Source organism: Ranitomeya variabilis, chromosome 6 (assembly GCF_051348905.1).
Source record: "Ranitomeya variabilis isolate aRanVar5 chromosome 6, aRanVar5.hap1, whole genome shotgun sequence".
In the NCBI taxonomy this organism is placed as follows: Eukaryota; Metazoa; Chordata; class Amphibia; order Anura; family Dendrobatidae; genus Ranitomeya; species Ranitomeya variabilis.
In genome coordinates this window covers 527,620,990-527,635,599 of record NC_135237.1, presented here as the reverse complement: position 1 = coordinate 527,635,599, position 14,610 = coordinate 527,620,990, and the positions used below count along the sequence as shown (strand labels likewise).

At 39.4% G+C, this 14,610-nt stretch overlaps 1 protein-coding gene across 7 annotated transcripts in view; it reads left to right on the top strand.

The window, feature by feature from the left end:
• Positions 1–14,610, top strand: part of CSMD3 (CUB and Sushi multiple domains 3) — a 1,888,113-nt gene that overhangs the window by 1,575,380 nt on the left and 298,123 nt on the right. For all 7 annotated transcript variants that reach the window (XM_077271102.1, XM_077271099.1, XM_077271098.1 and 4 more), the window contains 4 exons: positions 1,027–1,145; positions 2,970–3,039; positions 3,824–3,940; positions 5,584–5,793. In XM_077271102.1, the coding sequence (XP_077127217.1) occupies positions 1,027–1,145; positions 2,970–3,039; positions 3,824–3,940; positions 5,584–5,793 (516 nt within the window). The remainder of the gene's footprint in view (positions 1–1,026; positions 1,146–2,969; positions 3,040–3,823; positions 3,941–5,583; positions 5,794–14,610) is intronic.

The window sequence follows — 14,610 nt, the reverse complement described above, 5'->3', positions numbered from 1 at the left end:
TTTATTGATCATGTATATTTGTCACAAGGACTTATTAGGATGCAGTTTCTCTTGGATATATTTGGAAATGTGTGTTTCTCAATATATCAGCAACCCCAGACTAAGGATCTCTTCATGAAGAAAAATGGTCTGTGTCTGAGTAATGGGAGGCCTCTAAGGATGAGTGAATTTTTGGAAATTCATATTCACCAGCTTTGCGGAACTGAAAATCATGAAAATCTCCCAATTTTCAATTGCCCTGAAAAGATGCTATCCTCAGACCAGTGTTTGCTTGTGAGATTATTAGACACCTGGCTGGGGATGAATGAAGTAGATGATGAGGCAAACTCTTGTAAAACATATGGAAGCTGGAAATGATGCTCCTTGAATACTCACACAACTATACTTTGCCTGATCGGCCATTAAAAGCTAAAAAGCTTTGTATGATCACATCAGGGGTGTTTGGTGGGTTCCGGCTCCAGTGCTAGGCATTGCTCCCTTTTCCCATGTACAACTGTCTCAGTACTAGTCAATGCTTGCTGTCTTTGGTAACCCACCAAACACATCTGTGTTACCAAAGACGGCAAGCATGGACTAGTACTGAGGCAGCTGTACATGGGAAAAGGAGCAATGATTAGCACTGGAGCCGGGACAGGTGAAAAAAATAGATGAATATAAAGTTTAATATTTTTTTAACTCCTTTTCTTCCCTCCCCTTCTTTTATTATGCCATGTGGTCTTGGAGAGACCTCAGAGAATAAAAACATTTCAGAGCAATCTGAAACAATTTTTTGTGAACCAAATCTAACCTTCTTGCCGAATCGAGCATAATCTGCCTGAAATGAAATTCAAGAGATCCATTCATCTCTTTTGTACATCTCTTCTCCTGAACCAGAATTATTTTAAGGGCCCTGTAGAGGATTTAGCTTTTATTTCCAAATTATTGTTTGACTAATTTTGAACAAGTAGTATGGAAAATTAAGCATGTGCAACATGTGTCATTATGAATAATTGGCTGGAAGATCACTGTTATTACTTATTATTTCAGCAATTGGCCTTGACTCCTGTCCAGAGCCGTTAATGCCAAGTAATGGGATAAAAGTTGGTGACAGATACATGGTTGGGGATGTGGTGTCCTTTCACTGTGATCAAGGATATTCTCTCCAGGTAGTGTCATTTATTTTACATTATCTTAATTTTATTTATATTATGCTAATTAAAGTAACCACAAGTGTTAATTAGTTAATATTGAGATTAAAGAAAGATGCTTTTGCTTAGATTTTTTTGTCAAAGGAAGAAAATGATCTAGTATGTTAATTTACATTTATAAGATAATTTTATATTAACCCCATTGTTTTGCTATTAAAAGTAGGATTCTATTAAAAATAGAAAACAAATAAGTGAAATTGTTGTATAGCTGTGAATGAAAATGTTAATTAACATTAATATGTTTCTTCTTAAAAATCTGCTCAAGCTTCCAGTATTTTTCCTTATTTTTCAATCATAGGCAGATTTACCAAAACTGTTACTAAAACTTTCTTTGTTGCCCTTAGCAATTCTTAAGCTGTGGTGGAAAAATGAAAACTTCACTATAACTGGTTGCTATGGGCAGCATAGACAGTTTTGCTGGCAGTTTTGATAAACCTGCCCAATTGTCTCTAAAGACATCTCCCAACTTTATGACTCTGTAATTATTCTTAGAGATATGGACACATTTAGTTACTTTTATTATTCTATTTAAATCCATGTATTTTGGGCTAAAAAAATAATTTTTGCAATTTAATTTCATGAAAAATTTTGCACCATTTGTGTTTTATAGCATTTGTTTCCCTACATATTGCTGGCTGCGGAATAAGTTAACTGAGTATCTGTCAGCAACTTCTGAAGGGAGACGCAACTCTTTTGTCTCTTTATGAGCTCTGCTCAGCTGATTTATGACCATAAAATTCTACTTAACTCTAATGTTTTTTGTGGTCAAAAATAAGCACAAAATAGTTCTCCCCCTCAACACACAGACACTCACACAAATAAAAGGGTTACAAATGTTCTGGTCAGAATGACCTCAAAGATGAATTCATGGTTAAGTTATTTTTTGGCCAGCAATAGACAGTGCAGCTCAGAGTGCAAAATTGTTTGCAAAATCCAAATGCCAAAATGATTTAAAACCCAAAATATATGCAATACAGCTCCTAACGATGTCCATATGTTTTAAAGAAGGGCCATCTCTTTTCCATACAATCCTCTTTTACTTATTTTATTCTATATAGAATATCACTTGTGGAACATCTTTACATAGAGCCCTATAGTTGGGCGAATTGATTCACAAGATTCCGGTTCATTGACTCGCAAATCTGTTACCCTCAAGGATGCCCGGTCGGTCCGGCTTTTGATTAGCCGGGCTGGTACAACGTCTTGATTGCAGAGTGGTGCACAGATGACATTACGTCAGTCCAGCTAATCAAAATCTGTGTTGGGGATGCCAGAAGGTAAGAGATTGATGAGCCTCTCATTCAGTGGCCAGAGACTACCAACCTGGCTGATAAACTAGAGTCCCACAAATTGATCTGCTCAATTATATCCAAGACGTTCATGTGCTACATACACTTATTGATTTAGTTGGACAGCATGTTATGCTTCTTTTGTATTGTGGTGGTGCTGTATGGTAATTGAACTCTTACTGCATGTTTTCTCAGAAGATTTTAAATGATTGCTAATGGCTCCAACATCATAACATCCTGTGCTCTGAATATTTTTGGTTGTGAGTAAAGGTTAATGCTCTTACCAATAAAATATTCTCTAAAGAAGATAGCGAAACTTTATTTAGAAGGATCACAAACAAAATTGTAATCAGAAACATTTTTTCCAAACTGTAGACGGAGGTAGACTGTTTATATCTGAAGTAGCTCTTACAATGCAGCACATCTTAATATATCAAAGTGCTACCTTTTCCATTGTTACCGCATTTTAATTTATTGCCTGTTTTTACTACAGGGACATTCTCACATCACTTGCATGCCTGGACCAGTAAGAAGATGGAACTACCCAATTCCAATATGCATTGGTAAGTGATCTCTAAAAAAAACATATGTACCAATAGTGTCATAGGTGGGCATGTCATTGGTGTAACATGTTCAACAGAAAGGGGCCCAAGAGGTCAATTTTCATCTCAAAAGCCGGTGAAATTGTTCATTATTATGAGCAATTAGACTGCAAAGGGCCCATATATTTGCTCTTGCATAGGTGCCTAGTTCTGTGTCCATTTCTGTCAAAGATTTATTAGAGAGGAGAGGATCGATATGAGTTTGAGTCAAATTTCCTGACTTTTGTGGTGCCACGTGAATTCAAAAACTTTGAGATTTAATTTGAAAAGAAAAAACAAAACTTTTTATGGCCACCATTTCTCACACTGGTGAAGCATCAGAAAGCAAAGTAATTTCTTTGTGGTCAAATGGCTTCCCTAGTATGCCCTGAGGCTACAGCATCACATTTTATTTATTCTGCTCTCTTAAATAGCACCAATAGTTCCTTCAGCGCTTCACATACATTGTCATCACTGTCTCCATTGGGACTCACAATGTAAATTCATAGTAAGTTTTTGGAGTTTGCAAATAAATCAGAGTATCTGAAGGAAGCCAATGCAACTACAAGGAGAGCTTACAAACACTTTGTAGTTATTTTCCTTGGTGAAATTTGAACCCAGAACTCCAGAGCTACAATGCTAACCTTGGTGCTCATTCCAGTTTCCATAAGATGGAAAACAAGATATCCAATAATTCATCATGTACTACAGGAAAACATTTGCCAGTCTATTAAATTAACTGTCATTCAACTATTGATCTCTTCAGCTCAGTGTGGTGGAGCGATGATTGACTTCAGTGGGGTGATACTCAGCCCTGGGTTTCCAGGAAATTACCCGAGTAGTTTGGATTGCACATGGACAATCAAACTGCCCATTGGTTTTGGTAAGTAAACTTCTATTTTTCTATCTTTTCAAAGATCTTGAATATTTCTCTATTTTGGTCAGTTAACCAATACGCCCTGACCAGCCATACCCTTAAAAATAATAACAGGTGAAGTAAATAGCAGAGATTATCCCATCAGTCATTTCTGGAAGATGATGTGTAAGAAGCAAAAAAAAATGAGTCAGAGAAAAAAGGAAGTCTTGTGGGTGTTCCTCGAATGAAGGGTTTACTACCTACCAAAGAGGTCTAATGACAGACAATTGGTCATGGGTGCCTAAGGTGGGAAATTAAAATCGAGTCCAACTGGTTCAAGCAAAGAGCAGAGATGTTGCAGCCCAACCTTTTAAAAAGTTAATGCTAACTGTGGCTGAAAGACCTCAAAGTATACAGTGTATCACAGCTTGCTGCACATGGCGCACTGTACCTGCAAACAATTCAGAGAACCCATCCTGATTCCAGTGTCCATCATCAGAAGTGCATACAAAGATCATTTGAGCATAACAGCTCCATTAAGCAATGGAAGATGGTGACAGAAATTACATATATATATATATATATATATATATATATATATATATATATATATACTGTATATATCACATGGATGACTTGGTGCATGTGCTCGTATATTGGTTACCTAAGGTAAAGATGCAGTATGGAATAATATTCACATGGGTCTTAGCATTCATGTCTTAAACATGCCACTTACCTGAGGATATCCAAATACAGTACATCATGCAGATTTCTCTGAAAAGGCATTAGTCTCTATAAGCAGGATAATGCTCTGTCACACAGCAAAAAAAGATCGGTAACAGTTTGAGGAACATGACAAGAGTTCAAAGTTGTGACCTGATCTCCAATCTGATTGTCAGGACTCGAACCCACGACTTCTGTGCACCTGGTAGCAGGTCTTCCCTTTGAGCTATTCAGCACTTTAGACAGCTCCTTGCTAGTTCAGCTACCAGTACCTGTTGTTTCTGATGACCTCTACCCTGTGATTTCCTGATTGGGTCGATCTGGGATTTCCTGATCGGCTCCATCCTTTGATTTCTTGATTGGACACCCTATTTTAACCTAGCCTTTCACTTCCTTCCTAGTGAGATTATTGAGCTCCAGCCTTTAGTATAGCTCCATCGCCTACTGCTCATCCTCTATATTATGCTGCTATTTTCGTGTACTGACCCCTGAAATCCCATAGACTACATTTCCTACTGCTCCTCTATATAAATATATGGGCATAGTTCACGCATCCATGCAGACTGCTGATCAGGGATCATTTTTCGAACAGATGTGGCCCTAAAGCCTTGTTTTATAAATTTCTAAGCTTTTGAGTGGGATTTAAAAAGTGCTTCATGACAGGTTATCATTTAGTCTTTGTATATCTACACAGTGTTAATAGTCAATAAAGAAATACGCTGTATATTTTTCTGTATATAAAAAGTTAATTCTTCATACTTTCTAACAATTAGCACAATAGAACCTCAGCTTTTTCTTCCAGGAAAAAAGTGTTTACACTGATCAGAGAAGGATACAGTCCATGAAAACAGCAGCAGTGCAATAAACAGCTGGAAGTGCACTTTACATCTGCTGCTTTAATTAAATGTATCGTTAGGTAATGTAATGTATGTGATTTATCTTATCAGGTGTGCATCTACAATTTGTCAATTTCTCCACTGAAACAATACACGACTACCTGGAGGTACGAAGCGGACCTGCAGATACTGGCTCTGTAATTGGCAGGTTAAGTGGTCCTCAGGTCCCTGCTTCACTGTTCAGCACAACCCATGAGACCAGCTTGTATTTCCATAGCGATTATTCTCAGAACAAACAGGGATTTCACATCATTTATCAAGGTAAGGAACGCACTTTGCTATTCTAATGCAATCAATAAAAAGTTTTTAAAATGTGCGTTTAGTAACTTTGTTTGCAGTTAGTACATCTATTTATATCCTGGCTACAACTCTGACAGCCAAAGTGCTTGGGGATTTTGGGTGTAGATAGGAGAGGATCTGTCTGTGCTCATAGTGAAATATAAAGTTAGTTCTGAGCAAGCAAAGAAATGGTCAGAAATAGTCAACAGTCTGAAAAAATGAAGTTTGAAAAGATTTTTATGATTAGAAATGAAAAACAAAGAGCAAGTTAAAAAAAATAGAAAAAAGTCATACTCCCTTACTAATTGCCAGAACTGGCATGCTGGTGGTTACTGACATTGTTTGTTCTGCAATGATGACGTTGCCAACATGAGACTGTTGAGACAGATAACTGATTAACTTCAGCGGTTACATGCACATGGTTGGTCCATCATTACTGCAGGAAACGTTAGAGACCAGCATGGAAAACATGAGAAGCAGTGCTGGGAATTAGCAGGTGAGCCATTGAGGGTTTTTTTTAAAGTTGAGAACTGTTCCTAATATTTTCAATTTTTTATATCCTGAAAACACCTTAATTTGTGTTTTTTTCTGCATTTTTCTACAAAGCTCCTTAACAAATTCCAGACATTAAAAAAACATTTTTTTAGTGGACCTATACTAGGATATAATAGGATATGTGGCATGAAATGTCCCACTTTAAAAAATAAGGTTTTCTGATACTCTCTCTGGAGAATGTTATGCTATATGTTGCTACAGAGAAAAAAGGTACAGTATAATATAATCACACAATAGTTGTGATATGGCCTGGACCCTGTTGTGGGTATTGCTACGTAACATTTGTGGCGACACGTGCCACCTCTGTTGCTGCTGTCTTTTTTGTTTGCAACATATGACAGTGCCAGTCATATTTTTTCCCTTGGACATTTGGTGCTGCTTTATAAGTAGGTAGTGATGAGCGAGTTTACTCGTTGCTCAGGTGATCTCCGAGTATTTGGATGTTCTCGGAGAATTAGTTTTCCTTGCTTCAGCTGCATGATTTACAGCTGCTAGACAGGCTGAATACATGTGAGGAATGCCTGTTTATTAGGGAATTCCCACATGTTTTCAGGCTCTCCAGAAGCAGTAAATCATGCAGCTGAGGCGATAAAAACTAAATCTCCAAGCACATCCAAACACTCGGAGATCACCTGACCATGCTCGGGGAGACCTGAGCAACAATGCTACTCACTCATCACTATTTATAAGGGATCTATAGAGGTAATTTTAGTGTAGATTTTATCACTCGTTCTTGAGAATCCTGGGAGGGTCACCAAGCTATTTAAACCCATGAAGCTTTGACTCCCACTGCCAGTCAATAGCATTGCTATCAAGGTTTATACTGCTGAAATCTTGTTTGTTTATTCTGATTATTCCCATTCTTTGACCTCTTCATGTTTTTGACCATCCTTTTGTTTTACAATTCTGTTCATGGCGTGGCATCTTGACCTCGACCATGCTTGACGACTCTTCCTGACTCTAGTTTGCTCTTCAGGACAGCAGTTTTTCTGTGAAAGCAATCCAGGGGACCCCATTGTAAGACCAAATCCCTGTAAAAGGGTTAAAGGGTGAAGGTAGGGGTCACTCTGGAATGTGTCAAATGGTTTGGATTGTGCCAAGTCTCTCCGAGGTAGCCATTTTGAACCTGTGGCCCCTGATAGTCATGACATATCAAATGTCTCTCATGGGAAACTGTGGTGATTAATGACAATTTTTGAAAAGATAGTATGGATAGATGTGTATTCCTGCCAGAATAATTCATAACAAAGACTATGATGAATTGCAATATTAGTCATTAGAAGAGATGAGCGAATTTGCTCAGGTTCCCTCTTATTCAGCATGCTATAATGCTTGCCAAATAAGCTGCAGAGAGAACTCGGCTTCCTGGATTGCACCGGCCGATCAGCTGATCGGTACCGCAGCTGCATGTGTCGTGGCTGCGTCACAGTCATGACACATGCATGGACAGCCTGTTTGTTGGACAAATGTTTGACACATGCAGCTGTAGCGCCTATCAGCTGATCGTCCGGTGCAATCCAGGAAGCCTGATTTCCTCTGCAGCTTATTCGGGAAGCGCTATAGCTTGCCGAATAAGGCTACTTTCACACCAGCGTCGTGTGACGTACGTCGCAATGCGTCGTTTTGGAGAAAAAATGCATCCTGCAAAGTTGCCCGCAGGATGCGTTTTTTCTCCATACACTTCCATTAGCGATGCATTGCGACGTATGGCCACACGTCGCATCCGTCGTGCGATGGATGCGTCATGTTTTGGCTGACCATCGGCACAAAAAAGTTCCATGTGACTTTTTTTGTGCGTCGCGTCCGCCATTTTCGACCACGCATTCGAGGCCAAAACTCCTCCCCCTCCTCCCCGGACATTACAATGTGGCAGCAGATGCGTTGAAAAACTGCATCCGCTGCCCCCGTTGTGCATTTATTTCCATTTATTTCACATGTCCACCGGTACGTCGGGCCGACGCATGGCGACGGCCCAGTACTGACTGAAGTGTGAAAGTAGCCTAAGAGGGAAACCGAGCAAACTCGCTTATCTCTAGTCGTTAGTCAAGTTCTTGGAGTGAGTTAAAGATATCTAATTTCTTACAAGTTGTATGTGTCTAAGCAGTAGCTTGAGATTATGGTGATAATCATTGCTATGACAACAGCTGTAGAACTAATATGTCAGGTCTGAATTCATCCCTTGACATTTTATAAAAGCTGACCCTGCAACTATTGCGAAAGTAATGCATATCAAGATTCAGGTTCTCCAGGGCAGTGAGAGCTGATGCCAAAGGTTATAGAAGCTGTGAAACTGACGATTAGCCGATCTCCAAGTTGGCTTCAATATAATAAAAGGTCGTCTTAACAATCTTAACAAAGCAGCCCCCATAATGATGATTTTTAAGGTTCTGTAAACACAGATCCTTTCATGAATAACCCTTATGAATCAATAACCATGGCACAGAAGAGCTATTACAATGTCTTTACATCTCAAAAAATACAGTTAAACTTTAATTCGGTGTTTTACAAGGATAGTAGCAATGTATAACAAAGGAGAATCACTGTCTACAAAATCGCTCCTAGGACTGAAGATAAAATTCAAGATCTTTATTATGATTAACAGTACAACACATTTTGTTTTTTTTTCTTCCTCTGGTCCAAAATATAACAAATTTAATACATATATAATAATAGACCTCTTGGATTTCATCCTATGGTGTCTTTTCTGGCATCTATTACATAAAACAAGGATAGGTCATCAATATAAGATCATTCAACCTCAACTCTTGGAACACCCAGTAATCAGCTGAATAAAGGAACTGTGGTATAATGGAAGTGGCACACATGCATACAATGTGATTCATTTGTGAATGGTAGCTCTTTCCTGTACTTTTATGAATATCAGATTGGTGGGGATCCAACTCCCAGCCCCTAAATCAATCTGCTCCTTGAAGGTACGGAGGCTCACCAGAAGTGACAAAGCTCCATACATTGTGTAGTGGCCATAATTGGTACTGGATGCTCTCTCACTCTATCTTCATTTTGACAAGCCTACATTATATTTCCATGCTGTTTCAAGCATAATGGATCCTGGGATTTGTTGACTTTAGCCCTTTCTATTGGTTCTTTAGTCTTATAACATTAGCATAAACACAGCTATATTAAAGATCAAATGATAGTCAGATCAGTGGGATTATCATTATGACTAAAACTATTTTGATAAGAATTACAAGGTATTTAAGGAGGGTTTAAAGTTGGGTTTTATCAAGATTAGTGTTGAGCGATACCGTCCGATACTTGAAAGTATCGGTATCGGAAAGTATCGGCCGATACCGGCAAAGTATCGGATCTAATCCGATACCGATACCCGATACCAATACAAGTCAATGGGACTCAAGTATCTGACGGTATCCCTGATGGTTCCCAGGGTCTGAAGGAGAGGAAACTCTCCTTTAGGCCCTGGGAACCATATTAATGTGTAAAATAAAGAGTTAAAATAAAAAATATTGCTATACTCACCTCTCCGACGCAGCCTGGACCTCACCGAGGGAACCGGCAGCGTTCTTTGTTTAAAATGCGCGCTTTTCCTTCCTTCCGTGACGTCACAGCTTCTGATTGGTCGCGTGCCGCCCATGTGGCCGCGACACGACCAATCACAGCAAGCCGTGACGTAATTTTCAGGTCCTTCTAGGCATTCAGTATTTTAAAATTACGTTCCGGCTTTGTGATTGGTCGCGTCGCGGTCACATGGGCGATGCGACCAATCACAAGCCGTGACGTCACGGGAGGCAGGAAACGCGCGCATTTTTAAAATTACGTCACGGCTTCTGATTGGTTGCGTGCCGCCCATGTGACCGCGACGCGACCAATCACAGCAAGCCGTGATGTAATTTTAGGTCCTGAATGCCTATTTCTGCATTCAGGACCTGAAATTACGTCACGGCTTGCTGTGATTGGTCGCGTCGCGGTCACATGGGCGGCACGCAACCAATCACAAGCCGTGACGTAATTTTAAAAATGCGCGAGTTTCCTGCCTCCCGTGACGTCACGGCTTGTGATTGGTCGTGTCGCCCATATGACCGCGATGCGACCAATCACAAAGCCGGAACGTAATTTTAAAATACTGAATGCCTAGAAGGACCTGAAAATTACGTCACGGCTTGCTGTGATTGGTCGCGTCGCGGCCACATGGGCGGCACGCGACCAATCAGAAGCCGTGACGTCATGGAAGGAAGGAAAAGCGCGCATTTTAAGCAAAGAACGCTGCCGGTTCCCTCTGTGAGGTCCAGGCTGCGTCGGAGAGGTGAGTATAGCAATATTTTTTATTTTAATTCTTTATTTTACACATTAATGTTGTTTCGATACCGATACCCGATACCACAAAAGTATCGGATCTCGGTATCGGAATTCCGATACTCGCAAGTATCGGCCGATACCCGATACTTGCGGTATCGGAATGCTCAACACTAATCAAGATCAATAAAAGCTGACATTACTTTGAAATTGCCACTCTGAGATTCTGATGGCTGTAAAAAGACCATGACGAATGTAAGAGCTTGTTCGGGTCCCAATGGATAAACATTCACCAAGCCACTACTGTAGTTTATGGCTGAGAAGAAACTGGAAGTATTAATATACCGGTTGAGTGTGTCTTGTACATTGCATTCAGCATTCCCTTATCTCTGCTGTGACAACTAGTTGGTTGCTTGTGTTTGTAAAAGTAATATTCACCTGTGAATATAACTGTGTCATAAATCCTGATTGTCTCATCAAACATATTCTCAGACAGTTGCCCATGCATTGTCACATGCTAGTGAAGACATCTAGGTCTGACATAGAGACGTACATTGCTCTTGACAGGTTGACGTTTTCCCAAATGAACTACTGAAAAGTGTAAGATACTGCAAAGTGGTGAACATCCCATCCAGGCTTCTTGTGATTTATCCTAAATATAACCCAGCTGAAAGCTTTTCTTGAGTAGCATTTTTCCAAGGATTCCTCTGCAAAAAGCATTTTTTTTTTAATCAAGAATCAATCAATGGCAATACAGCTAAAAAATTGTTCCTTCAAGAGCTTGGAATATTTATGGAATGTATAAAACCAGCAGAAAAAAAATCCTTAATTTGTGATAGAGAGGTGGTATATGATCCCAAAGACTTGTACAAATCTACTAAGGGTTATCTTGAGTTTGGTTATCTTGACTTCGGATATCATGACACAAAAAAAAGACATTGGTCAATAGCCCATGTAACGTTAACCTTTCTCCTCTTTAAGAATAACTAAACAGTTGGCTATATTATTATTTTTGTCCACTGATGTACAAAAAGAGAAGAGTGCAGCCTTGAAGGGAGGAGCACCCACTCCACAGAGGAGTATGAATTCAATAGAATATGACTCTTTGTTGAATCCAGACACTGCACTGTGTATTCACTCATGCAGTTGTGCGGAACTTATCATCCGATTTGTGGTGGTCTCAGGACCTATTCTCCCATTGATATGCAAGCAATTCAATTAAAGCCTATGGTCTGATTCATGAAAGTTTTTACGAAAGAAAACATGGCATCAAAAGCTTAAAAAAGTCTCATAATTTTGCACAACATGAGGCTGCGTGCGCCATTTTTGATTTTTGTCCAGCTCAGACAAAGGGCATAGAGCTGGGGCAAAATGGGACAGACAGAATGTGGTTACCCTAGCTCGTCAAATTCATGATGAGTGGTGTCATTCTATATACAGCAAATCTTACTCCAGACCCTGACTGAAAAATGCTGATTTTGATGAATCAGTGCTTAAGGGGTATTGCCATCTCCAAGATCTTCTCCCAATATTAAGTAGGTGTAGTAATAACAATAATAATAATAATGATAATAATAGCAAATTAGAAATGTAGTATAGTTTTTCTGATTTGCTATGTCTCTTTCCTCATTGGCAGGGCATTGCAGGACTTTAGGTATCCATGGTTATGCCTACTGATATAGTAACAGTTAGTTAGTTAGTTGCTAGTGGTCATAACTATGGATAACTAAGGTCCTGCAATTCTTGCACTTGAGGAAAGAGATAGTGAATCTTAAAAACTATATTACATTTCTAATTGGATGTATTTCCTAATATTATTATTATTACACTAGATGGTGGCCCGATTCTAACACATCGGGTATTCTAGAATATGTATGTATGTACAGTATGTATATAGCAGCCACATAGTATATAGCACAAGCCACGTAGTATATATGAGCCATGTAGTACATAGCAGACAAATACTACGTGGCCTGTGCTATATACTATATGGCTGCTATATACATACATACATATTGTAGAATACCCAATGCGTTAACACAGGCCACGCAGTATATAACACAGCCCAAACAGTATATAACACAGCCCACGTACTATATAACACAGCCCACACAGTATATAGCAGCCACACAGTATCTAACACAGGCGACATAGTATATAACACAGGCCATGCAGTATATATAACACAGGGCACGTAGTATATAACACTGCCCATGTAGTATATAGCAGCCACGCAGTATATAACACAGCCCACGTAGTATTTGGCAGTGTGGGCACCATATCCCTGTTAAAAAAAATAATTAAAATAAAAAATAGTTATATACTCACCTGCCGGGATCCAGCAAAGCTCTGGCGATGCGCACGCGGCTGCCGCCATCTTCTGTTCCCAGGATGCATTGCGACATTACCCAGATGACTTAACGGTCTCATGACGGAAGGTGAGAATAGCAAGATTTTTGTTTTTTCATTATTTTTAACATTACATCTTTTTACTGTTGATGCTGCATAGGCAGCATCAATAATAAAAAGTTGGGGACACACAGGGTTAATTGCAGCAGTAACGGAGTGCGTTACCCGCGGCATAACGCAGTCCGTTACCGCTGGCATTAACCCTGTGTGAGCGGTGACTGGACGGGAGTATGGAGCGGGCACCGGGCACTGTCTGCAGGGGAGTACGGAGGGACTAATCGGACTGTGCCCATCGCTGATTGGTCACGGCAGCCATGACAGGCAGCTGGTGAGACCAATCAGCGATGCCGGATTTCCATTACAGACAGACAGACAGACAGACGGAAGTACCCCTTAGACAATTATATATATAGATTTACTACACATTGTTTTAGGATCTTGGAAATGTCAAATCCATACAGATCACTTCTCAGACATTTTTGATGAGATCTGTGGGAGTCAAAAGAACAACAGTATACAAGGAATTAATATGCTTTAAAATATAAAAATATTGTTAAATGTTTAATTACTCTTTCTCTGACAAGGTGTGAAATTGGTCTTTTCAGCACATCATGTACCTCCAGGCAGACATATCTACTCATATGCTGCTAGATACTTGTTTTACAGATAGGTTTCTACCCTGTGTTGTGGTACAACATCTCACTTGCAATTTTATGGTCAAATTAGTATGAAGCTTCAAGTTCAGTCCCTAATGAGTGACAGCCACCCCTCCTGGAGTTAACATTCAGGAAACCCTATTTCTGAAATCAACCAATGACTATGACAAGGTATGAAGGTGGTCTACCTGCAAAAAAAAAAAAAATAGTTACATACATTTTGTCAAATAGATAATTACACAATAAATATAATATAATATTAAATATAATATTAAATAAAATATAAATAAATATTTTCTAAATACACCCATCCAGTATTGTGCCAAGGGAGCACATATGGAATACTTCTGGTCCAACCCACTTGGAAGCAGAGATTTAAATAATTAAAATAATCCAAATTCTCTTCAGGATTTTTGTACAAATATATTTTTCAAAATTGAGATTGTAGCACCCCAAAAAAGTCATGGAATTATGCTATTCACGGGATTGTCAAAATATCTCGAATTATTAATTTATTAGTTATCGAGTATGAGCACCACATGAAGAAAGACACGTACCATTCCATTCTAGTCTCCATTGCCTTCTTGCCCTGCATCATGATTACTTATTAAATCAATGACATTAAGTCAAAGGAGCACCTAAAGCTGGACTTCTGGCTTGTAGCCCATTGTCGAGCAAATGCCTTCCAATGATTTGATGCTTTGGCTTGGTATCTAACATCCAATTTCACTTGCAGTACATAATGGATCAATCATGGAACCAGCAGAATGAGCATTTCTCCAAAGTGTCCCAGGAACCATTTTTCAACACAAAAATGTAAGGCTACTGTGAGCAGCCTGTGTAGCCTTAACGTGCTGCCATGCCCTGCAAAGTCTCCTTTCAACCAAATTTGGGATGTCATTGGGCG